Source organism: Mauremys reevesii, linkage group 3, assembly GCF_016161935.1.
Source record: "Mauremys reevesii isolate NIE-2019 linkage group 3, ASM1616193v1, whole genome shotgun sequence".
NCBI lineage: Eukaryota > Metazoa > Chordata > Testudines > Geoemydidae > Mauremys > Mauremys reevesii.
This window is the reverse complement of record NC_052625.1, coordinates 203,073,201-203,097,379: the sequence shown is the minus strand read 5'-3', so window position 1 is coordinate 203,097,379 and position 24,179 is coordinate 203,073,201. Positions and strand designations below refer to the sequence as shown.

Genomic DNA, 24,179 nt, shown 5'->3' with positions numbered 1-24,179 from the left:
CACGTCATGGAGGCCAAGAAACGTAGGCCCTGATCCTGGGCTCAGACAAACTCCCCACTGGGTCACTAGAAGTAAAGAGGGCGGCAGTCTGCGAAGACTTTCCATCAGTAAAAACGGAGTGGGGACCTCAGAACTTAGCCCACTGCAAACAGAGATGGAGCCAGACTCTAGATCCAAATGTGCCTGGATGTCGGGGCATCTGCAATCCCCGTGGCAACTGAAACCCACTTGGCCCCACTCTCCCCAGCAGTCCCCCCATCTGCTTCCCCCCGGAGTGCCCCTCTCCCCCAGCATCGACCACCACCACCACCTCCCCCGATTTAGTCAGGGGTATTTATAGTATAAGTTGTGGATAGATCGTAGGCTGTGAATTTTTTTTTATTATTGTTGCCTGTCCATGACTTTTACTAAAAATACCCATGACTAAATAGTAGCCTTAGTGATGGCTCCTCTCTCTTGCCAATGAGCTGAATCCAAACACTCTCGGCCCTGGGGCTATTACAGTCTGAATCTCACTCCAATTATCACTCGTCGGTTGGACACAGCTCTACTAGAGAAGCACGTGAATCGCTCCTGGAGCCACCAGTCCTTATCGAGCTTGGACACCAGACGAAAAGCGTGATATGGGTGCCGATTAGTGTATTATTCTTCCTTGTGATAGTTCAACTATTAAAAGTTGATTCTTCGTGTGTGAAAATGCAATTTTCAGAGCCTTAGAACTCAGCCAAATCTCATCCAATTTTCCCTAGAACACTTCGAGGCATCTCTTCTCAGTCAAGGCTAGTTCCTTGTCAAATTTCAGCTTCCTAGTCCCAGCCGTTCCAGCCAGACAGCTGTCAAAACACAAAGCTGCCAATGTTTCTTTTCCCCTCTGGGAAAATATTTTCCCCATCGCTCCCCCTGTTCTCGGAAATGGCTGGCGCAGTTTTATTCCCACTTTCCAAAAGAAAAAAAAGAGTCTCCTTCAAGCAGCAGGCCCCGAGAAGCGAAACCTGAACGTTACAAGTGACTGCAACCTTAGCTTTCTCCAGCCAGGTTCTCACACTGGTACCCCACCACTGCACTATTTGAGCACTAGACTATCTGAAAGGCCGGGTGGTCCAACAGAGGGAGCTCTGGACCACAGGATCTACTCCCAGCTCTGCCAATGACCCACCCTGGGTCATGTCCCCTCTACGTGTCTGCTCCCACCATTAGACTGTTTAGACTGTTAGCTCTACAATCTAGGGCAGGGATTGTCTCTTACCATATGACTGCACAGCGCCCATGACAATGTAGGTCCAGATTCTGGCTGGAGCAGCACCTAGGGCTACCATAAAGCTACTAATAGCGCGTCCAGCTGCATTGAACTAGTCCAGGACAGCAAAACTTCAAGCCCTTAGCTCTGGGTTTGTGCATAGTCTGAGCACTGGCTGTTCTAAGGTTCCAGACTCCAAGACCACAGACCAAACGATCACCTCTTCCTGAGGCCGCTCTGAAGCACTGGGTTATTACTCTGTGCTGTCCCTGGCCTCTCCCTGCTTGTTATTCCTCGGCCTTTGGAAGGCTTCCTAGAACGCCTAACCTCGCTCCGAGATGAGGGGAAGCAATTCAATGCAACAGACCGCAGCCTAACCATGGGCAGAATACAGTGACGAGAACAGCAGGGCGTTACTGAAACGGCACCCAGTGGGATGACATTAAGAGAACCCCAGCGCCAGAGGGTATGGAGCCCCTTGGCACGTAGCAATGGGTCTCAGCTGGCTGGCCGGCTCACTGTGTTTCACACACTGCTCCAAAAGATGGCACATAATATCTCGCTGGAAAACTACTAACTCACTGCTCATCCATGGTCCTTGCGGGATGTGGGTACAGTTACCCTACGAAGAACTATACAGACGTGCTGGAAAGCGATTAAAGCATGTTTAACGCAGGCACGCCAGGGGAATCTGATAAACGGGTTTTTTCCAGATGAAGGAAAGGGGCGGACACCTGAAGCCAGATGTGGCCAAGGACAAGGGTCTATTCTTTCGTACTGGACTTTGCAGGAAGATCATTTGCATTGCAAAAATCACAAGCGGAGTAGAAGCCAGGATGGCGTTTCCACCACACAGCATGGCGTCTCCACCCAGCATGGAAAGGAACTTTATGTGGGGAGTCACTTCAGAAGAACACATTTCAAAGATTTAGTGGTCTATAAAGAGAGGGGAAGAAAACCTGTAAGTGGCCCTTCACCTGAGGAGACAAAGGGCTTGTCCACTCTTGAAACGCTACAGAGTAGACACTACTCTAGGGGTTCTCCTGTCGGTGTAGGTCATCCATCTCCCCGAGAGGCAGCAGCTAGGTCACCAGAAGACTTCTTCCATCCACCTAGCGCTGTCTACACCCGGGCTTAAGTCAGCTTTACTACGTTGCTCAGGGGTGTGGATTCTTCACACCCCTCAGCGATGTGGCTGGGTCGACCTAACTTTTTAGTGTAAACGAGGCCAAAGAAACCAAGCACTTTGAACTCTGTGTTGGGATCCTGGGTAAGGACTAGCCAGCCATGCTGGGAGAATGACTGCGGCGAGACAACTTCTCTGAACAAAAGACTCTCGTTTGCTGAATTTCAGGCTTAGCAGCGTATTTTCACTTTTGTTTGTTTGTAACCATTTCTATCCTTATGGGATCACTTCCCCCAAGGTTCTCTTTTCACAAACGTGGTTTACGTTTGCTATAAACCAGCTCAGTGCCATGACTGAAGGGAAGGCTGTGTTAACCCCAGTTAAGCTAACAGGCTGCTGTATACTGTCTCTCTAAAGGAGCAGTGACCTTGGTAATGGTTGTGTGAGCGTTACAGTCAGAGGGGCTGGGAGTTGCAGAAAGATGTTGTGGGAGGAGAACTCAGGGCTGGAAGGGTTATTGAGTTCCCCTGCAAACAGGTGTTGACCGAACCTCTTCCTGGCATGGGTGACCCCCCAGAGCATCACAGTCAGTTACAGAATGCTTTGCAGGGGACGGAGAGGAGGTAATTTTAAGTGCTAGCTGTTTTTAAATGCACTGCAGACGAGATCACCATAAACAACATTAATCTGTCTGTGTTAGTCATAATTAATCCTCCCGAGGAGCATCTTCCCAGCACAGGAAAATGAGTCGCTTATTAACGCTCGTTTTCCATATTTCAATATTATAATCAAGCACTCGGTCACATTAGTGGATTTTAATGCTGCTCTAAGGAGCCAGCTCGACAGCACTGGAGACCGAAGCCCTGTGTTGAACCACACACAAGGTGCACATTTCCTACCCATGTGCCTCAACCCTGATCTGAGTCACTGGGTCACTACCAATTTAACGGCCTCTCTCTAGTGAGTTCCGGGGCTCTCTGGGAGGTTGTCCTAGAGAGTGAATTTTTGTACCCTCTATGCCCAACAGCCATTGGCAAAAGACCTGGCTTACTCTATTAGGTGGCTGGGAGTAGATCCGGGTGGGAAATGGTTTTCCTCTCCTGCAAATATTTTCAAGACTTCAGAAACTTTCCCTTTCCACATCAGAACAAAACAGAAAAAAACAGGCAGAGACCCATTCACCTGGGATGAAGGAGAGCTGGATTCAAGTCCTGTGCTCTGAACACTGAGTTACCCCAGGGCGTCTGCCTCTGTCAGTTCTGCACCCAAGAGACCTCTCTCAATTAAAGTTCTGGCAAACCCGGTATGTTTAATCAAACAGTTTTGCTTCCAACACATCAGCATTTTCCAAATTAAAAAAAACCATTTTGTTGAAAAATTCCCAACCGGCGCTAGCTGTGGGATGGCATGGAGAGCCACTGGATTCCATTCCACAGGTGGCTTCAGCTTCCAGAGGTTGTTCACAGGCTCCATTGCACCGTGATCCCAAGATGAAAAGCATCATGTAACAGCTTGTCTACACGGGCACACTCAGGCAAATTAATCCAAATTAATTTTTAAAACGGATTAGTTAAACTGCATTAAACCTGTGTGGACATTCTCGTTCACAATTAGAGTGGCCTTAATTCAGATTAATTTAATTCACTTCCAGATTAATTAAGATGAACCAAATTAAAAGTGAAGTCTTGATAAGAGCATCCACACAGGTTAATGAGGTTTAACTCATCCCCTTTACATTTTAACCTGTAGTTAATTCAGTTTAACTTTCCTGACCACCCCCAGGTGGACAAGCCCTAAAAGTTTCATTCACTTGTTCAGTCGTTCGTTTGCTAGACAGGAGTGGGGGCTGAAGTGTTTTCTTCCATACTCACTTTGTTCTGATCTCCAGCTCATCGTGACTGGAGTGGCACATCTCACTGAAGCGCGACACAAAGAAGTCATAGCTCCTGTGGTAGGACGGAGTGTCCTCTTCAATGTTCGCGAACTTCACAAACTGGAAAAGGGAAAATGAACGAGAGAAAGAGTCAGCGCAGAGGAAGGAAAGCAAAGGAGGGAGGGAGAAAAATGATGAGTAAGCCTCACCAAGCTCACCATCAGAAGCAATGATCAACACCCCCCCACACCACACCTGTCAAGATCCAGGGGTCCTAGTCACGCCTATTGCAACATGTGGGGTATCTCTTCCAGTGCAATAAACGCCCCAACAACAACTTTGTGGGTGAAGCCGGATAACCACTACGTTCTCGAATGAACTCGCACAGGAAAATGATAAAAGACAGACACCGTATCACCTGTGCGTGAACACGTTTCACAAAGCGATCACTCTATAGCTGACCTCTCAGTCCTCGTCCTCAGTGGAAACCTGCACAACACCTCAAAAGAGCAGCCTGGGAGCTTAAATTCATAACTTCGCTAGACACTAAAAATCACAGTCTTATCACTGGTTTATGGCTCTTTTGTCCTATGACTGCAGAGGTGTTAACAGGCCACTTTGCCTTGTGGGGATTCACCCACGAAAGCTCATGCTCCAATACGTTTGTTAGTCTATCAGGTGCCACAGGACTCTTTGCCACGTCACCTTGAATGTTTATGCTAATTTTATGCTAAACTATCTGTCCCACCAGCTGGGAGACTCTGAGCACCTTTCCCAGACCTGAGGAAGAGCTCTGAGGGGTGCAAAGCTGGTCTCTTTCACCAACCAATAAAAGATATAACCTCACCCACCTTGTCTCTCTAATATCTTAGACCCAACAACACTGCAAATAATACACATCTCTCTTTTATCATTCTTATAGCTTTTATGGGCTCCAGTGATGCAAAGAGGACTTAAAGTTGCATTAAAGGCATCAGCTGAGGATACCTCTAATGCAGGAGAATCCTGAGCTGGATAGCCAGTCCTGTGCCAGCCCCCACCATGGAGGGATAGGCAGAGGATTGGAAGGGGGGTGTCACAGATGGCAGTTACATGTGCTCTGGTGATCCTGGCTGGGGGAAACGGCACCTTGAGGACCTTTTTCCACTGACAAGTTAGAGCACACCTGAGGCTGCTCTACTTTGCATTATTGGCTGGTTCAACCTCAGTATCTCCAGGATCTGAAAGGATGGAAAGATGGCATAAAGCCATCTAATGCCCCTGGAAGGGCACTGAGCGCTGCTCTAGCTGACCTGGGAATCTAGGCCTGCAAAGTGAAGGTTTAAAATAGCATTATGAGACTCTGAAAATCCAACTGGATTCTTCCCGCTTTTAACATCTCCACCAGGAAACAGTGGAACTTAGCTGACAAGTCTGCTGATGACGATAGAATCCAACTCAGAGCCGCACTGCTTTCACAGGGCTAACTGGAGTAAAAACTTCTTGTGTCAGTCAAGTCAGCAGATCTACAGCTCGGGCCTTTGAGAGTCACATTTTCAAGCTTTTCTCTGCAGCCACGAGGGCTAGAGACTTAGCCGACAGTCTGTGCAGCTTCTTTCCAGGACCTGAAGCTGCAGCTTTCAGAAAAACATCAAATACCGCAAGACTCAGTATAAAATTGCAAGCACTGGCATCTAACCTGAACACCCAGGGAGTAGCTGCGTTGAAGAGAAGAAGGTCATTGCTTTTCTGAGCGTAACCTCAGACAAACATCTTAGAAAGTTACCAATGCTGTGATACTTTGAACACACGCTGGATTTATTTTATCCCCAGGGAAAGGCAGAGTTCTTGATATTTTTTTTTTGCTAACAATCCCACATGCTTTATTTTTCCATTCTCCAAACACAGGCACAACCAATTCCCTGGTAAGATTTTGGCTACTATAGCCTGACAGACAGTTCCTGTGCTAATACTATGCGGCACCTATAAAACTGGGCAGATAATGATTCGACAGCACGTGCAATTTTCCTTCATCACAAGGGCTGTGTCAGTAGCCGCTGCGTTTGGATGGCGTTGTGAGGCACAGTCAAGCTATCTCCAAAACTGTCCTAATTCCTAGTGCAACACAGCAAACATCCAGAGAGGAGCAACTGCTCGTGGAAGAAGGATCCAAGAAATGCTTCGTTCCAGGAGCTGCAGTCCGGCCTGCAGCCAGCACATCAGCTCTATGCTCCAAGCCACCATCTGTCCGTTAGCAAAGCAATGAAGACTGCAGAGACCCACTCCCTCTGCCAGAAAGAGACATTTATGCATCACTTCTATTTCAGACTCCCTTACTTTCATTACGGTTTTATCATGGCTGGTGTGGAGAAAGTGAATAGGAAAGTGTGTTTACCCCTTCACATAATACAAGAACCAGGGGTCACCCAAAGAAATTAATAGGCAGCAAGTTTAACACAAACATAAGGAAGTATTTCTTCACACAACGCACAGCTGTGGAACTCCTTGCCAGAGGATGTTGTGAAGGCCAAGACCATAACAGGGTTCAAAAAAGAACTAGATAAGTTCATTGAGGATAAGTCCATCAATGACTATTAGCCAAAATGGTCAGGGGTGCAACCCCATGCTCTGGGTGTCCTTAAACCTCCAAATGCCAGAAGCTGGGACTGGACCACAGAGGATGGATCACTTGAAATTGCCCTGTTCTGTTCATTCCTTCTGAAGCACCTGGCATTGGCCACTGTCGGTAGACAGGATACTGGGCTAGCTGGACCATTGGTCTGACCCAGTATGGCCGTTCTTATGTTTTCATCTGCAAAATGGGGAGAATACAACTTACCTCTAAAGTGTGCTAGGTGTAGCTAGCTTCTAATATGGTGCTCATCACCATTGCAACTCAAAGGTTATAGTGAGCACGTCCAGTCCTTCTCTCTCCCCCCACCAGCCAGATGGGGCTAGACTTGATTCTTTTTCTTTTCTCTGCTTGCCTATCCTGCGAGGCTGCTGGGAGAACAACATCCAAATTGTCCATCTGTATCGTTTATGCCACTCAATAAGAACATAAGAACGGCCATATTGGGTCAGACCAAGGTCCATCTAGCCCAGTATCCTGTCTTCCAACAGTGGCCAATGCCAGGTGCTTCAGAGGGAATGAACAGAACAGGAAATCATCAAGTGATCCATCCCCTGTCACCCATTCCCAGCTTCTGGCAAACAGAGGCTAGGGACACCATCCCTGCCTATCATGGCTAATTAGGTCTCTTTCTGGAGTGGTAACAGCTAATTTAGACCCCATTGTTTTATGTGTCTAGTTGGGATTATGTTTTCCAATGTGCAACACTTTGCATTTATCAACACTGACTGTCATCTGCCATTTTGTTGCCCAGTCTTGAGAGATCCTTTTGTAGCTCTTCGCAGTCTGCCTGGGACTTAACTATCTTGAGTTGTTTTGTATCATCTGCACATTTTGCTCAGCCTCTGCCTTCGGTGTTCAAATCATTGCACAGGCAGAAGAGTCTGATTCACCTCTAGGCACACGATTTTTGCTCTCTTAATAAAATGTCAGATCCAAAGGGGGAAATGAAAGACTGGCTTTGTGCAATCCAACAAGCCGGCTCAGCCGCATTGGGAACTGTTCCCAGAAAAAAAGAGATCCACTTTCAACCTATAAATGCATCCATTATTTACCAGGAAAAGCAGCAGTGTTATATAATGAACCTTATACCACTGGCTGCACAAGAAGGGAGCCGCCTGCTTAGCTTACTGTACATCCGGGTGCTGACATGGCACAAGACCTGGACCCCAGGGTGAGAGAACTGGGAGGGATTATCCTGCCCATCCCCCCGCCGGGGAAGGAGCTAGTTATCCCAGCAGAAGACACTGATTTTAATTCGTTTCCAGTGACTGTCACCCTAGAATCCTAAAGCTCCCTTCAATGTCGGCTGGCACCGGCAGTGCTGGCTGCAGCATCTCCTGGCTGAAGCAGCCTCTCCTTTTCGGGGAGAAGGTTTGTTTAAAGTTTGTTTAAAGACCCGCCCACATCTCTGCTGAACCCTAGGACCTCCGAGTCCTGAGAAGGGACATTTAGTGCTCCCAAAAGATGCCTGATTGGCAAGCTCCAGAGTACAACATACAGGCAGCGTGAGCTTCTTGCATGCTGCCCGTCTCCTGCCAATCTGCCTCCTTCCTGGCCTGCAGGGACCTCCTCTGGGGGCTGAGAAAGGAGAACATTCCCCAGGGCCCACTTGAGCCGTGGCCTCTCTGCTCTGCCTGCCAACCAGGGCTGCAAAGTGGGGCCAACTGCAGTCTGAGCTGTCCGAAAGCAGGGACGGTCTCCCTCTGGCTGTTTAGCCAGCGCCTAGCGCACCGGGACCCGGATCGGACGGGGGGCGCTTCTGGATGCCACCTTAATACACATAATCCATTGGGATGGCAACATCTGTCCATAAGGAACTAGCCTCAGATCAGCCCATTTCACTGCAGTAGACAGCCCTCAGCCCCGAGTCGCTTCGTGCTCCGCCTGCCCTGAGACGGATTGGAGCTAGTGACCTGTAGATGAAAGGCTCCATCAGCCATTAGCAGTCGCTGATTAACTGTATCGGAGACCCAGGCTCAAACCAACCCTTGTGAGTGCAGAGGAACCTGTGGTTTTTAATGATGCTCTTTCCCTGCTGTACACAGGCTGAAGCGTATCTGAAAACACCCAGCAGTGCCTCTGGGCTCAGAGCGGGGCTGGCGCCAGCCACGCATACTTCAAAGTCCTCCAAAGCAGGAGAAGCCAGAGACAGGTACCTGAAGATCAAAGCATCAGCTTTGACAGACACTGGAAAATTTTTATGACTTAAATTATTAAAAATTCCAGGAACTAACTTCAATGAGGTTTTTTAAATAAACATCTGCAGGTAGAGCAGGTGGGATTACGATCCTTCCCTATCTCACAGGGTGGCCGTATTGAGAAACCGCTGCAGGATTCCACCCCCTACCCCATCACGTTAATACCCCCGACAGCTATTGGAAGTCTCATGCATGCATCTGAACGCCACTGTAAGCTCCTGGAGGCTCAAGCCTTTACGTACAGCTCCGAGCGCCATTGCAGATTTCAGTACAGAAACACGGCAGAATTAACAACAGGACCTGCCCGCATCTCTGCTGAACCCTAGGACCTCCGAGTCCTGAGAAGGGACCTGCTTATGCAGAGTTACACTAGCGTCCTAGTGCAAAGCAGAGCAGTCCATGTGGGGTTAAACACCATGCAGCTGCACTTCAACCAGCGAGTTGCTGCCGGCGCATAGGAGGCGAGTTGGAAGTCGGGATCTAGAAGGGCTGGAACACGCAGACCCTGGGAATTGTGGGATAGCACTGGTGGACTATCAGAACACAAGCACCACAACCGTGCTACAGCTCTATGGCCTCACTGCAAAGTGGGCAGGCTGGGACAAGGGTTGGTACCTACCCCTGGCCAGCAAGCCCATGTGCTAAGGAGAATGCAGGCACATGTCAGAGGACTGGGGGTGGGGGGGCTTCTACATGTGTCTGAGCCGGAAACTCCCCAAGGGTACAGAATCTGCATGGGTGAATGGATGTCTTCAGGGATACAGTAATAACAGGATTTGCACACATCTCTGCTAGACACCTTGAGATGGGCACATCCGAGACAGATGTGGAACGAGCCCCCCGGGGGGCGTGTGAGAATGATCAGTATTGGGGATTAGCAACGCGTGACTCAGCGAAGGGGAGACATTTCGAAGGCGAGATTTCACAGGAGTGACTCAGCCTGGCTGTCTATAAACAGCATCCTCCCGCCTCCACCATTAGCTCCATGACAGGAGGGATTGTTTGCGACAATACCCTTTAATTAAGCATGCACCTGAAACAGTTTCTCCTTAGCAGATAGGGGAGGAAGCGTCTCATTACCATTTCCCAGCACAAACACACCGCAGGTTCTCCGCAGAAATTGTCCTGAGCATTCCTCTGAATTACAGAGTGCAAAACAGCACATGGCAGGCAGAGGGTCCCCTCAAGTCAGACCAGAACGTAGTTGGGATAGTTTATTAAGAGTCCATTGCCAGCAACGTAACTGACTGCTGGGGCGGGGGGGGAGGGGAGAACCACAGGGAAATACCACAAACCAGGCAGTAGCCAAATCCTCAGCGCCCATCGTTATTCCTAAGGCATTTCAGTACCTACGCACCAACCCTCATCATGTAAGCATCAGTCCTCTGCTCTAACCACTAGGCAATTCTCCCTCAAGGCTGTCCTGCTTCGTGATCTGAAATGCTATTGCATACGGTCTGCGCTGCTGGAGCAACAACAGGCCAGGAATGAGCGGGCGGGGACAGCTTTCATGATCCTCTCCTCGCCCCTCGTTCCTTGGGTCTGAGGCACACTGGCCCAGGGCTGCGTCAGGGGAGAGGTTTCTAGCTGATCTACGCCCTGATTCTAATCTGTGTAGACACAAAAAACGACTCTGGGTCCAATTTCTGCTCTCAGCTGCGCCAGCAACTTCTCTGAAAGCCATGGAGAGTGTCACAGGGTGGACCTGGCTCTTTAAGAGGGAACTGATCCAGCCCACCTGTGCCTCATTAGCAGCCTCTCGGCTGGAGGGCAGGTGTTCCCCAGGATGAGCCAGAGGGGAGGGAAGCTCCTGCAGGGACCCTAACTGGGAGAAAGGGAAGGCAGAGGGCTAGACCCCAGCTGGGGGCGACAGCTTCATGAAGAGCAGGCGGGGACCCAAGAAGAGGCATGGCAGGAGGCACCACAGCTGGCTGTGAAGTTTGATGCTGTGCTGGACTTTATTTGGGCCTGGAGAAGTTGGTCCAGTGAAAGATATTACCTCCCCCTCCTCGTCTCTTGAATTATTTCTGTTATTCACCCGGCCCCAGGCAGGGCTGGCGTTAGCCACGAGAGACCGTGTGGAGTTTGTAAGTGCCCTGAAGAGGGGGGAACCGAGGTTGGCCTGCTGCAGAGCAACCCCAGGCCAGGAAGGGGTGCCCAGGAGGCAGGCGGCCCGCTGGCACAGGGACTGAGAGTGACATTAATGGAGGGATTCAGATTAACAGGAAAGTGGCTGAGAGCAGCATCCGAGCCTGCAACCAGCATAACCAAGCGCAGCGTCTGACCCGCCGCTCGGCAGGCATGACAATCCATCCCCGCTCAGCAGCAGTGAATTACCCTTGAGCCCAGCGTTTTCCCACTGTGCCTGGATGACTATTCCTCATGTTCACCGGACTCTACGGCTCCCTTTTACTCTCCCAACTGATCACCGACCACAGGCACCCTCGAAATCCACCATTAAATCAACTGAAGGGAACAGGGCTCAAAGGCCATGCTCCAGTAGCGATTCCACGCTTCCCGGGTACAATCAGCCTCCCGCCGACGGGGGCCGGCCGGCTCCTTTAAAAGGCTGATGACGGCCGCTTTCTCCCCCAGGGCAGCTCAGCTGCTGAGAAACCCGCTCCTTCCCACCAAGTGACTCATGGCAGGGTCCCACTTGCTGTCGCCGAATCTCTGCCCCTCCATCCTAGGCTGCTCTGTCCCCATTGCGTCTGGCAGGGGAACCGGGCTGAGACAGCCCCTGTGTTTTCTTTGGGCTCTGAGCCTCCCGCTCGCCCACAGCTCCCTGTTGCCTTGAGTGAGTGCGGAGGAGGGTTTGATCAGCACAGCGCGAGCACTGGGATGAAACGTCTGGAGCCCAGCAGCTGACGACTGTCACCTCCAATCCTTCGGCAAGCTGAACATTTACTCCCCCACATGGATGTGAGCCAGCCTGAAAGAGCAGCTCCCATTAAAATCACTATGCTCCAGGCAGCCCAGGAGAGGAGGTGGCTGCTGCTGCTGCCACAAACCGAAATACGGGTCTGTCGCCTCTCGCTTCCTTTCTGCCTCCATGGCTCTCCCATGGCCTGCGCAACACCCGGGCAGGTGGTGAGCAGAGACTCCAGCCGGCTGCTGTACAACCAACACACCTGGCAGGCCCCTCACCTCTGCCTCCAAGCCCCATGCGGTTTGCCTCATCCACCTTCTGGGGGAGGAAATGTCGCTTTACTGCGTGTCCGTACAGCCCCTAGCACAATGGGGCCCTGAGCCCTGGGATCCAGGCTCTGGTTTATCATTAGGGGGCATTTGGACAGAGTTCCAATTCTGACTTAGGGAGGCAGTGTTGCTGAGTGCTTTGAGCACTAGACAGGGGGCCAGGAACTTCCAAGTTCTAATCCCAGGTCTGTCACAGACTCCTTCGGCAGCCTAAGGCAAAACATTTAACCTCTGTGTTTAGGTTTTCCTGCCTGCAGAATGATGCCGCAGAGGTAGGGAGGCAGGGATGTGAAGTAATTAATGTTCATAGAGTGCTCTATATTACAGTATATCAGAATGAACTGGGGTGGGGGGGGAGACCACTGCCTTCTACTGGCTGGACCCAGAACAGCTCAGTTGTGTGTCATAGGCCATAGATAGCTAGTGGAGATTCTCCTTTCCCTGAACAGAGATGCACTTTATGACTGGGAGAACATGATTCTATCCCAGGGGTAGGTAACCTGCGGCACGCGAGCTGATTTTCAGTGGCACTCACACTGCCCAGGTCCTGGCCACCGGTCCAAGGGGCTCTGCATTTTAATTTAATTTTAAATGAATCTCCTTAAACATTTTAAAAACCTTATTTACTTTACATACAGCAATAGTTTATAGATATTATAGACTTATAGAAAGAGACCTTCTAAAAACGTTACAATGTATTACTGGGACGCGAAACCTTACATCATCGTGAATAAATGACGACTCGGCACAGCACTTCTGAAAGGTTGCTGACCCCTGTTCTATCCTATGATTCCAGTCAAACGGCTATTGAGGGCTGCGGGTTAACAGCAGAGTCGTTACAGCAGGAGACAGTGCCGCAACACCACTCCAGCCTGCCGACAGCAGCGTTCTGCTAACTTAGCTCGACCGATCGATGATCTTGCTTCTCCGATGTCTGTGGATTAATAGTTCTGCTGATGGATGCGCCGTGGCAGTTTCCCATCACTTTCAATTTGGAGCAATTAACATCGTTGAAGAACAGGGTGTGAAAGATTTTGACTCTGCCTCTGGTTTTTATGCGGTGATGTTTATAACCCACGCTGCTCTTGGGAATGTTCTGTTCCGCGGCGAGAAAGAGGCAGAACACAACACAGGGCTGTCTGGCCTGCCAGCTGGGATGTAGCCACTGGCCGTGACCCAGGAGCGGAGTTCCCCATCCAGCCAGAGGGTGGCCTATTACATGGCCAAGTCTCGAGCCAGGAGCTTTGAGATGCATCCACCAGAGTTCAAACAGGAGAGCTGTAAACAGAGTTGCCCACCCTTGTGGCTAAGCCAGAGAAAGCCAAGGGTCTCCACTGCCTAAAGGGTTATAACTAGCAACACTGAAGCCATCAAGCCAGAGGTCCTCAGAAGCCTAATTGTCACATAAACCTAGTGCTCCAGAGAAATGAAGCAACTGATAAGCGGTTCTAGTCGTCCCAACAAATGCAGGTGTGAAGAGCCATCGTACGAGCAGTTACCCAGCTGGAGGCAGCACTGTGTAGTAGTGAGAGCAGGGGATTGTGAATCAGGACTTCTGGCCTGTGTGGCTTGGAGGAAGTCATTTCACCACTCTGTGCCTTGGTTTTCCCATCTGTAGAATGGGGGTAATGTTACATACTTGAGCTGGTCAAAATGATTTCTTGCAAATGCAGTCGCTGTCCAATTCAGCCCTTTCTCTGCTCATGAACTGCACATGAACCCAGCATGATTTGTAAGACGTTTACCTGCTGTTCCAAATTGTTCATGGTGAGCATTCAATATTCATCTGAGGATCTCAAAGCGCTTTGCAGGGCTGAGCAACGAGACGATCCCTGCTCTACAGAGGGGAAAACTGAGGCACAAAACAGTGACGTGACTGCCCAAGGCCGCACAGCAAGTCAGAAGGAAAGAAAGGAAAAGAGCCCAGGATTCTCAGCTCTCAGCACTGGGCGATACTAGTTAAGGGTGGGGAGAAGTAGTATTGCCCATGATGTGCCTGCCAGTTACTAGAACAGATTGAGCCAACAAAGGGAGTCTTGATCCTGGCAGCTGGGCTTGCTATGCCAGCATCCGTCCTGCTCGCTCCTGCAGCTGTGACCCTGCCGGCAGCCTGTAGCTACAAGATGAAGGAAGGGAGCCCCTCGGGGCGGCGAGCCGTAGCAGCTGGGCTAGGCTTGCTCCAGCTCACCTTGCTCTCTGCATGTCTATGAACTGATTGAAAAGCTGCTGTTAAGAATCTGCTTTGTACAACTCCCTTCCATGGTTCAGCCTTTGTCCAGAGGGATGGAGCTCTAACAATTCCCTAGCAGGGCTCAGGTGCCAGAGCTCATTACACAGGGCACGAAACCCCAGCCTGGGATTTGTCTAGGACCATCACAGCCTAACACAAAGGGAAAGATCAGCCTCTGGCCACACAGACCAGCAATCACCCTTCAGCTGGGATTTCACAGGCAAAGGGCTCTAAGCTTGGAGAGGAGGGTCCAAAGAAAGAGGACCGAGGTCAAGCCACACCCTGCAGCACTGTCCCCTGCAACTTCTTCCCGATCCAAGGTGGGTATTATTATCCCCTTTGTACAGATGGGGAAACTGAGGCACAGAGAATTGACTCAGCCAGGGTCCCGCAGGGAGTCTGTAGCAGAGCTGGGAAAAGAAGCCAGGTCTCTGATGTCCTAGCCCAGCATCTTATCCACTGGACCATGCTGGATATAGTGAAATGAGACCAGCAGCATGTGAATCTGCCAAGGAGACTAACTGGTCTCACTTCACTATATCCAGCATGCTTTTAGCTAAATCTGACTTTCTGAGCCCACACGTGGTCACGGATTTCTTGGGTGCCCAACTTTAGACACCTTGAGCCTGAGGTGCTGGGTACCCATCAACAGGCTTACCAGCTCTTGGGACTGCATCACGAATCTTGTTGGATTAGGGGGGCTTTTTCCCCTAAAAGCCCCAACTCCTGGAGAACTTCATGAAACTCTCATGAAACTCAGCTTTTTAAAAATATATATATATGTTTCTCGCTCATAGGGTTTCAGAAAAAGAAGCTTGAAGAGGTGCCCCGAACATGACCTAAAAGTTCAAAGAGGAAAGGAGACAGAATGTTTTTTCTTTCAGTCTCATGGTTTCTGGGGACCTGACTGCTGATTTTTGAATACTGAGGTTGGCAATATTGCAGCAACTCCCGAGTGAAGACAGCTGCAGGTGCCCCCCACCTCTGATTATCAGACCCAAGCTGGCTTAGGAGAAACTCCTAAGGCCTACACTACGCGTTTAAACCGAATTTAGCAGCGTTAAACCGATTTAACCCTGCACCCGTCCACACAACGAAGCCCTTTATATCGATATAAAGGGCTCTTTAAACCGATTTCTGTACTCCTCCCCGACGAGGGAAGTAGCGCTGAAATCGGTATTGCCATGTCGGATTAGGGTTAGTGTGGCCGCAATTCTACAGTATTGGCCTCCGGGCAGTATCCCACAGTGCACCATTGTGACCGCTCTGGAAAGCAATCGGAACTCGGATGCACTGGCCAGGTAGACAGGAAAAGCCCCGCGAACTTCTGAATTTCATTTCCTGTTTGCCCAGCGTGGAGCTCTGACCAGCACGGGTGGCGACGCAGTCCCAAATCCAAAAAGAGCTCCAGCCTGGACCGTATGGGAGATACTGGATCTGATCGCTGTATGGGGAGTCAAATCTGTTCTATCTGAGCTCCGTTACAGAAGATGAAATGACAAAGCATTGGAAAAAATCTCCAGGCTATGATAGACAGAGGCCACAGCAGGGACTCAGCACAGTGCTGCGTGACAAACGTAACAGAAAGCCAAAGAATCAAATGGGCGCTCATGGAGGGGGTACTGAGGACTCCAGCTATCCCACAGTCCCTGCAGTCTCCAAAAAGCATTTGCATTCTTGGCTGAGCTCCCAATGCCTGAAGGGTCAAAAACATTTTCCCGGGTGTTTCAGGGTGTACGTCGTCAATTTACACCCTTCCCCCCCCGAAAGAAAAGGGAAAGAAATCGTTTCTCGCCTTTTTTCAGTGTCACCCTATGTTTACTGCATGCTGCTGGTAGACGGGGTGCTGCAGCGCTGAACACCAGCATCCCCTTCCCGGGCAGACGGTACAATATGACTGGTATCCATCATCATCATCAGCCCGTGAGTGCTCCTGGCTGGCCTCAGTGAGGTCGGCCGGGGGCGCCTGGGTAAAAATGGGAATGACTCCCGGTCATTCCTGGCAGATGGTACAAAACAGCTGGTAACCGTCCTCATCATAGCAGCTGGAGGCTGAGCTCCATCAGCCCCCCGCTTTCATTTCTAAAGAAGATTCTGTACTGCCTGGACTATCATAGCAGCGGGAGGCTGCCTCCCACTCATTTTATCTCACTAAAAACTCAGTGTTTCTTATTCCTGCATTCTTTATTACTTCATCACACAAATGGGGGGACACTGCCACGGTAGCCCAGGAGCGTTGGGGGAGGAGGGAAGCAACGGGTGGGGTTGTTGCAGGGGCACCCCCTAGAATGACATGCAGCTCATCATTTCTGCGGGATCTCTGGGGCTCTGACACGGAGCAGCTGTGCTCTCTGATTCTCTAGTACACTTGCCCCATATTCTAGGCAGGACTGACTCTATTTTTAGACAAAACATAAAGAAGGGAATGACCCGGAGTGTCATTCCCATATTTGTCCATGCGCCCCCGGCCGACCTCAGCGAGGCCAGCCAGGAGCACCCATGACAGCAGCAGACAGTACAAAAGGATTGATAACCGTCATCGCCAATTTCCAAATGCAAACGGTGCAAAATGACTGATAACCATCATCTCATCGCCAATTCACAATGGCAGACGATGCAATAGGGATGGTAAATGTCTCTGCTACCTTGCAAAGGCAAATGAATGCTGCTGTGTAGCACTGCAGTACCGCCTCTGTCAGCAGCATCCAGTACACATACAGTGACAGTGACAAAAGGCAAAACAGGCTCCATGGTTGCCATGCTATGGTGTCTGCCAGGGCAATGCAGGGAAAAAGGGCACAAAATGATTGTCTGCCGTTGCTTTCACGGAAGAAGGATTGAGTGACGACATTTACCCAGAATCACCCACGACACTGTTTTTGCCCCATCGTGCATTGGGATCTCAACCCAGAATTCCATGGGCAGGGGAGACTGCAGGAACTATGGGATAGCTATGGGATAGCTACCCACAGTGCAACGCTCCGGAAATCGACGCTAGCCTCGGTACATGGACGCACACCGCCGAATTAATGTGCTTAGTGTGGCCGCGTACACTCGACTTTATACAATCTGTTTTTAAAAAACGGTTTCTGTAAAATCAGAATAATCCCGTAGTGTAGACATACCCTAAGAATTGAGCATCCCAAAAGAGTGGCCACTTTTGCAAACTTTGCCCTAAGTGACCATGTCCCTTTAAGACCCCTTCACCTTTCTGACACTGCACGATCCCAGCCACTGAAAGCCAACACCAATAGGCACCATCTTTCTCGCCCCACGTCTCCCCCTCCGCCAGCGCGCCCACCCTACTCGGACAGACGTCACTTGCAAGGCGAAAATGCAACAGAAATGACACAGGCTCCAAGTTTCCCCTGGGGATGCTGTCAGGTTGACAGCAGGGACACACCCAACCCTCGCCCCATTAAGGTCCATTTGAGCAGGGTCACGAGCTTCAGGCGCTGACCCCTCGGTGTCCTCCAGATCCAGGACAAGCTTAATGCTGAATACAGCCCCTTCCCTCCCTCTTTGTCCCGTCTTCATTCATTCCATCCCCTAAATTCAACCCACTTCCCTCCATCCCCATCCCGCTTTCACTGGCTCCCTCCCCATGTCTCCACTCCCCCTCTCCGCTACCGATTCCATTCCTTCCCCATCTCATCTCATCTCCTCCCGACACCCCTATTCCTCCTGCCCTTCCCTCATTCACCCCATTGGGTCTCTCTTACCCTTATCCCATCAGTCTCTCCCACCTCCGCACTGGATCCCGTCCAGCTCTCTGCCTTCCTGTCTGTCTCACTCTACACCCCTCGGTCTCTTTCTCTGCCCCTCACCTCTGATTACACTCATACTCTTCCCCCCAACCTGTGGCCCTCTTCCACTTCCTGATCTCCAGGACACAGAACCAGCTATTCCCCCCTGCTAGGTTTATGTGGGGGAAGCTGCAGGGACTTTCACGGCTTTCCCAGTCCTGGGCTCCCCGTACAGCTCTCATGATGCCCCTCAATCCTGATCCACAGCCCCTCTGCTATTCTCATCGTGAGCTCTGCTCCCACCCCAGCTCTACTCATGCCCCTTTATCCTGGCCTGCAGCCCCCTTCCACACCCATATGCCAGGCCTCAGCCTCTCCCAACAGGAGATTTTCCGACACAGGGTGGTTCAGAGATGTGGCTAGAGAAGGATGAGATTACGAACCACTTGTGATCTGGGCAAGGCTTGAACCCGGCTCTCCGGGGGAGAAACGCTCTTGTGCCCCTGCGTATTGGAATGGGCAGAATCGAACCAGCATCTCATTACACTGCAAAGGATTGCTATGCGGGGGGGGGGAGGGGGGAGACAACCACTGTGCATGAGAAGAGACGACGAAAGGCTCGGCCTTACCCAGGCTGCTACTTACAGAATTTGTACCCAGGATCTGCAGGTTGGGCTTCTCTGACTCCAGCAGCTTCGCCACCATCTTCAGGAAGCTCTCCACAAACAGGTTGATGCTCTGGCAGTGACAGGCCATTAGCAGCTGGTCCAAGGCTTCCATGGCAATGCACACGTACCTGAGGGAAACAGCATATTGCAAAAGTAACTCACCTTGTAGGAAAGGAGGCCTAGTGATTAGAGCAGGGAGGACTGGGCCTCAGGAACCCTGGGGTCGACTGCCAGCTCTGCTGCTGACTCACCGTGCAATCCTGAGCTAGCTTCACCCCTCAATGCCTCAGTTTCCCCATCTGTAAAGCAGGGTTAATACCGACCTACTGCACAATACACCGCCAAGGAATCAGACCCTCGGTTGAATTCATTAATACTTGTGTACGAAGATCTTTGGATGCTACAGTAGCACGGGGCCCAGTCCTCAGCTGCCAATGGAGCCCTGCTGATTTACACCAGCTGAGGATCTGGCCCAGGCAGTACTACAGTATTACGGGGAATCTGTATCCAACCACCACATTTGCTTCTGAAAGGGTTAATCTGCTCCCAGCGCCCGTTACTCTGCAAGACGCTGCTGGGGAAATAATTGCAATGGTGCAAACTGTGGGTTAAGCAGGGGCGGCTCCAGACCCCAGCACGCCAAGCGCGCGATTGGGGCGGCATGCCGCGGGGGGCGCTCTGCCGGTCACCGGGAGGGCGGCAGGCGGCTCCAGTGGACCTCCCGCAGGCGTGTCTGCGTAGGGTCCACTGGTCCTGCGCGGCTTCGGTGGAGCACCGGAGCCGCGGGACCGGCGACCCGCAGAGCGCCCCCCGCAGCATGCCGCCCTGCTTGGGGTGGCGAAATGTCTAGAGCTGCCCCTGGGGTTAAGATGACTTCTGGTGGGGAAAAAGCAGCAGGAAGAGCTGCTCGGTAAAGCAATACAACGCTTCTCTTTACAGGTTAATTTCTCTAGGAATAACAGCCGCCCCACAAGGCCCAGAGGATTCCAGGAGGCAGCAACAGAACAGGCTCTGAACAGCGTTTTCCAAAGCTACCCAACCGGTTCTGGATTTGGTCTTCCTGCTTAGCGTCTCCTTACAGCTGAGGCCATGGGACACGGATTCCTTGGCCTTTTGCAATATCCTGAGCCCCGTGACAGGAGGCAGGGGAGGGAGCATAACCCGATAGCAAGATGCAGCACTTCGGGGGAAAGTCAGACATCCCACCACCCACAGGGATGGCTCAGAGCCCTGCTCCAGCTGAACGTCTGCGAGCACTGGTGGCTAGACTTGGATCTCTTTGCTGGAGGGGAAAAGATCGTTTGCCGCCTCCTGATGAAGAGCAGCAGGAAACAATCGCCTGGTACTAGTCATGCTACTAATGACTCGCCCCACGTCTTCTCCATCTTCAACCGTACAATCTTTGGGGCGGGGAATGTAGCCGACAAAGGTCTAATGTGATCCAAAGGCTGGAAGTTGCAGCTAGACACATTCAGACTGGAAATGAGGCATAGGTTTTATAATAGGGAGGGTAATTACCCATTAGAACAGCTTACCAAGGGTTGCAGAGATTCACTATCACTTGGCGATTCTTAAATCAAGACTGGATTATTTTTTTAATTTAAAGATATGCTCTAGTTCAAAAGGAATTATTGTGGGGAAGATCTCTGACCTGTGTTATAGACAAGAGACAGGGCGGCTCCAGGCACCAGCTAAAGAAGCAGGTGCTTGGGGCGGCCAATACCAAGGGGTAGCCCTCCGGCCGCTATAGGGGCAGCAGGTCCGGGTCTTCGGCGGCGGGTCCCTCACTCCCTCTCAGAGCGAAGGACCAGCTGCTGAATTGCTGCTGAAGAGTAGAGCAGCGCGATTGCGCTGCCGCGGCTTTTTTTTTTTTTTTGGCGCCACTTGGGGCAGCAGAAAACCTGGAGCCAGCCCTGACAAGAGATCAGACTCCAAGATCACAAGGGTCTCTCCTGGCCTTGAATCTATGAACCCAGTCAGTGTATTTTATGTGCAGTGACTCAACTAAATCAGATTCAGAGCAAATTTAGTTACCTGGGTGCAACCCCCTTGTGTTTCAGTTTAAGGGAGCTTTCCAGCTCTTCAATTTATTCCTGTTAGAAAGCTTCCTCCGCTTGTAATGTACCGTGCTGTACAAATCATCTGTAATGCTGCCCTCACAATCCACGTGCAGCCAGAAAACTCTCCAGGCAGCCCTGATTTTCCTGGATAAAAGTGTCCCTTGCACTGCCAGCCACCAGCCCCAGCTCCGACAGATCATGAGAAAGGGTGAACTCCACATCAGGCATCTTACACCGCCAGCGTCCCCTCCAAGGTCAGACCCCCGCCACTCACTGACGTCAATGAGCATGGCAGGTGCGTCTCAGCTCCCAGTGTTGAGCCCAGGAAGAACACCTGAGGGAGAAGTGGAACGGCGCCTCACCAGACTGTTTGCAGTGAGTTGTCACAGCAGGACTTTTAAGGTCACTTAGTAAATCGCTTTTCTAATGCTCCTATATTTGAACAGGAGAGAAGAGACCGAAGGAGACACTGTGAACATCAGGGCATGAATCTTTATTGGACTCACACCACCACGCAGGCTGCCTGATTATGTTCCAATTTCAGAATTTGTTCTCTGTCACATTTGGTTTCCAAGACAAATTGAAGCTGGTTGTTTCACTGTGACTCTGGAGGTATCTGTGCATGCAGGCTGCAGATGGCTCTGGTCTCCGGATTACTTCCCTGGTTGGCTAGTTATAAAACAAAGAGACAGGCCGAGCAGCCTTCGGACCCTGCAGTCGTGGAAGGAGTGGGCTGCTCCAGAAATGTATGCATTTCCCTTCCCCAAATTAAAGGGCACTAGCAACACAGAGTCTGGTCCTGAGCGAGCATAAATCAGCATAACTCCATTGAAGTCAATGGAGCTGCAGCAGTGTACACCAGCTGAGGATCTGTCCCGATATCCTCAGTGGCTATTTCACAGCCAAACCCGGGTCTGACAAATGGATCTGGGATTGGCCAACAAAGCTGGGCTTTTCAGACGTAGCTGTCGGACTTCTGAGTGATCCCAGTGAAATCAACTCAAATCCCACGATCTGACCAAAAGAGTCAGCCAGCCCCCTGGAAAGGTTTACGTACAGGGAAGGCACGCGGGGGAAAGGCAGATCTAGTCCCAGACCCCTGGCAGCAGATAGACTAGTGGTGAGCACACAAGCCCCAGAGCCAAGAGTTTGTAATTTCCAATCCGGCCTCAGACACTAGCCCCCATGCGTGGCCCGAGGCAAGTCGCATCACCTCTCGGTCTGTTTCCCTCGCCTTCTGGGGCTGTTGGGAGGATGAGTTGGCTAACGTCAGCAACATGCTTTGCAGTAAGCGAGAAGCATCATTACTACCTCCCTGGGCGTCCCTGTTCCATCTCTCAGATGCTGGTACCAAGGCTCTTGCTTTTCGCATACGTGGCCCAGCCCGGCAGGATGTTATTTTGAACGCCGCCTGCCCCCCTGAGCACGTCATGAGAATTATTTGGCTCTTTGCACAGCTCCTCTGGCTTCAGCTAACAGATGTTTGGCATCAGGTGCTGCAGCACAGATTTGATTAAAATCATTTAAAAAAAAAAAACCCACACACATTGACAATCTTCTGTCTCCCAGCGTCAGCACCTTCTCAAGCCGTCTGTGCTTGGAAATGATCAGTGCAACCTCCAAGCTAGCCTCTGCGGGCCCCATTCTCCATCTATGGCTCCTATCACTGTTGTATCCTCACAACCCACCTGTGAGGCAGGGAAGGGTGTTATCCTCATTGTACAGATGGAGAAACTGAGGCACAGAGCAACTAAATGACTTGCCTAAGGTCATACAAGGAGTCTTTGGCAACACTAGGACTTGAACCCAGGTCTCCGAAGCCCCAGGCTACAGCCCTAACCACTGGGCCACCCTTCCTCTTCTCCAGCAGCAGGACAGGAGCCCCTCCCCTAAGCCTGAACAGGAGTCACTCATACCCTAGGAAAGGAGAATAGGGTCACAGGGACTTGCAGCCAGTGCTGCCCATGCACTTAGTGTGGCTGCAAGCAGCCTAACGGCCTGGCCCACAGGGTGTTAACGCCTTAGCTCTCCCTTGGGCATTCAGGGCAGAGCGAGTGACGGGCCAGCTAAGAAGGAAGACAGGCAATCTCGGAGCAGCGGCTCCTTCGGAGGGTGACGAAGCCTCCAGGGAAGATGAACTCCCCCTGCTATTGGTGGACTGAGACAGGCGGGGGTTTGCTGATGGGTTCACCCCACTAACACTCTGCCTCTTCCCCTGCAGCCTGGGCCTCACCTCTGATGCCAGCAGAGGCTGCGGGCTCCGGTGGGCGTGTTCCATTCGGACCAGCAGCCCGCGGGGCCACCTCCCCACGTTAAAGATGAGACCTGCCCCATTTAAACAGGAGCCCAGCACGCTCCTCACTAGTGCAGTGATCTCTATTCCCAGTTCTGCTCCTGATCAGGGGGTGATCTCGGGCCAGGTCCTCAGCTACTGTACATCAGTGCGGCTCTGAACGGCGCTACGCCGATTTACACCAGCCGGGCCACTGGCCCAGTACAGATAATGACACTTTGACCAGGATCCCAAAGGGCTTTACAGATATGAATTCACTCAGCCTCCTGAGTTACAACCCCGCTGGAGAAGCACGGGCTTCACTTTACAGATCGGGACGTGCACAGAGCAGTCCCGTGGAAGAGCCAAGAAGAGCTCCCGGAGCATTAAGCACAAGGCCACGGCTGAGCAGCGGGGATCCCCGCAGTGCACCCCTTCCCCCAAGCCGTGAGGCATTGGGGAAAGGAAACTGGGCTGGGAGGAGCCAGCCAGAGAACGAAGCCGGGGAGCAGCTGCAGAAGGAGCCGAGACCAAGCACCACAGACACGATGAGATTTGCTACAGTTTTGACTGGTGCTGATCAGCTGTTTGCTCCCACCTCCTCCTCCACAGCCTCTTCACTCCACACCTGCCCCTTCCTACCTTCCTCCCCCCTTCCCTTGCCGCTTAACCAATCCCCTCCTAACTCCAACCACCCACCTCCCGAACTCCTCATGGTACCATCACATCTATTATACCCCTTTCCCCTATCCTTTGTCTGGCCTCTCCATTTACATCGTAAACTCTTCAGAGACAAAGGTTATGTACTATGCTGGGTCTACACAGCACCTAGCCAGGGCCCTGATCTCAGTGTGTCCCTGCGCATGACTGTAACAAACATGATTCCTAAGAGCATCCTCCTTTATCATCTCTGTGCTGCAGCTCCCGCTCCCCCCAGTCAAAGAGGAAGGACGATAT

General features: G+C 51.3%; 1 protein-coding gene across 10 annotated transcripts in view; it reads right to left on the bottom strand.

Annotated features, from left to right (window-relative positions):
• Positions 1-24,179, bottom strand: part of EFR3B (EFR3 homolog B) — a 172,133-nt gene that overhangs the window by 38,272 nt on the left and 109,682 nt on the right. For all 10 annotated transcript variants that reach the window (XM_039529185.1, XM_039529182.1, XM_039529183.1 and 7 more), the window contains 2 exons: positions 18,868-19,018; positions 4,235-4,356 (listed from right to left, as the gene is read on the bottom strand). In XM_039529185.1, coding sequence (XP_039385119.1) covers positions 4,235-4,356; positions 18,868-19,018 — 273 coding nt within the window. The remainder of the gene's footprint in view (positions 1-4,234; positions 4,357-18,867; positions 19,019-24,179) is intronic.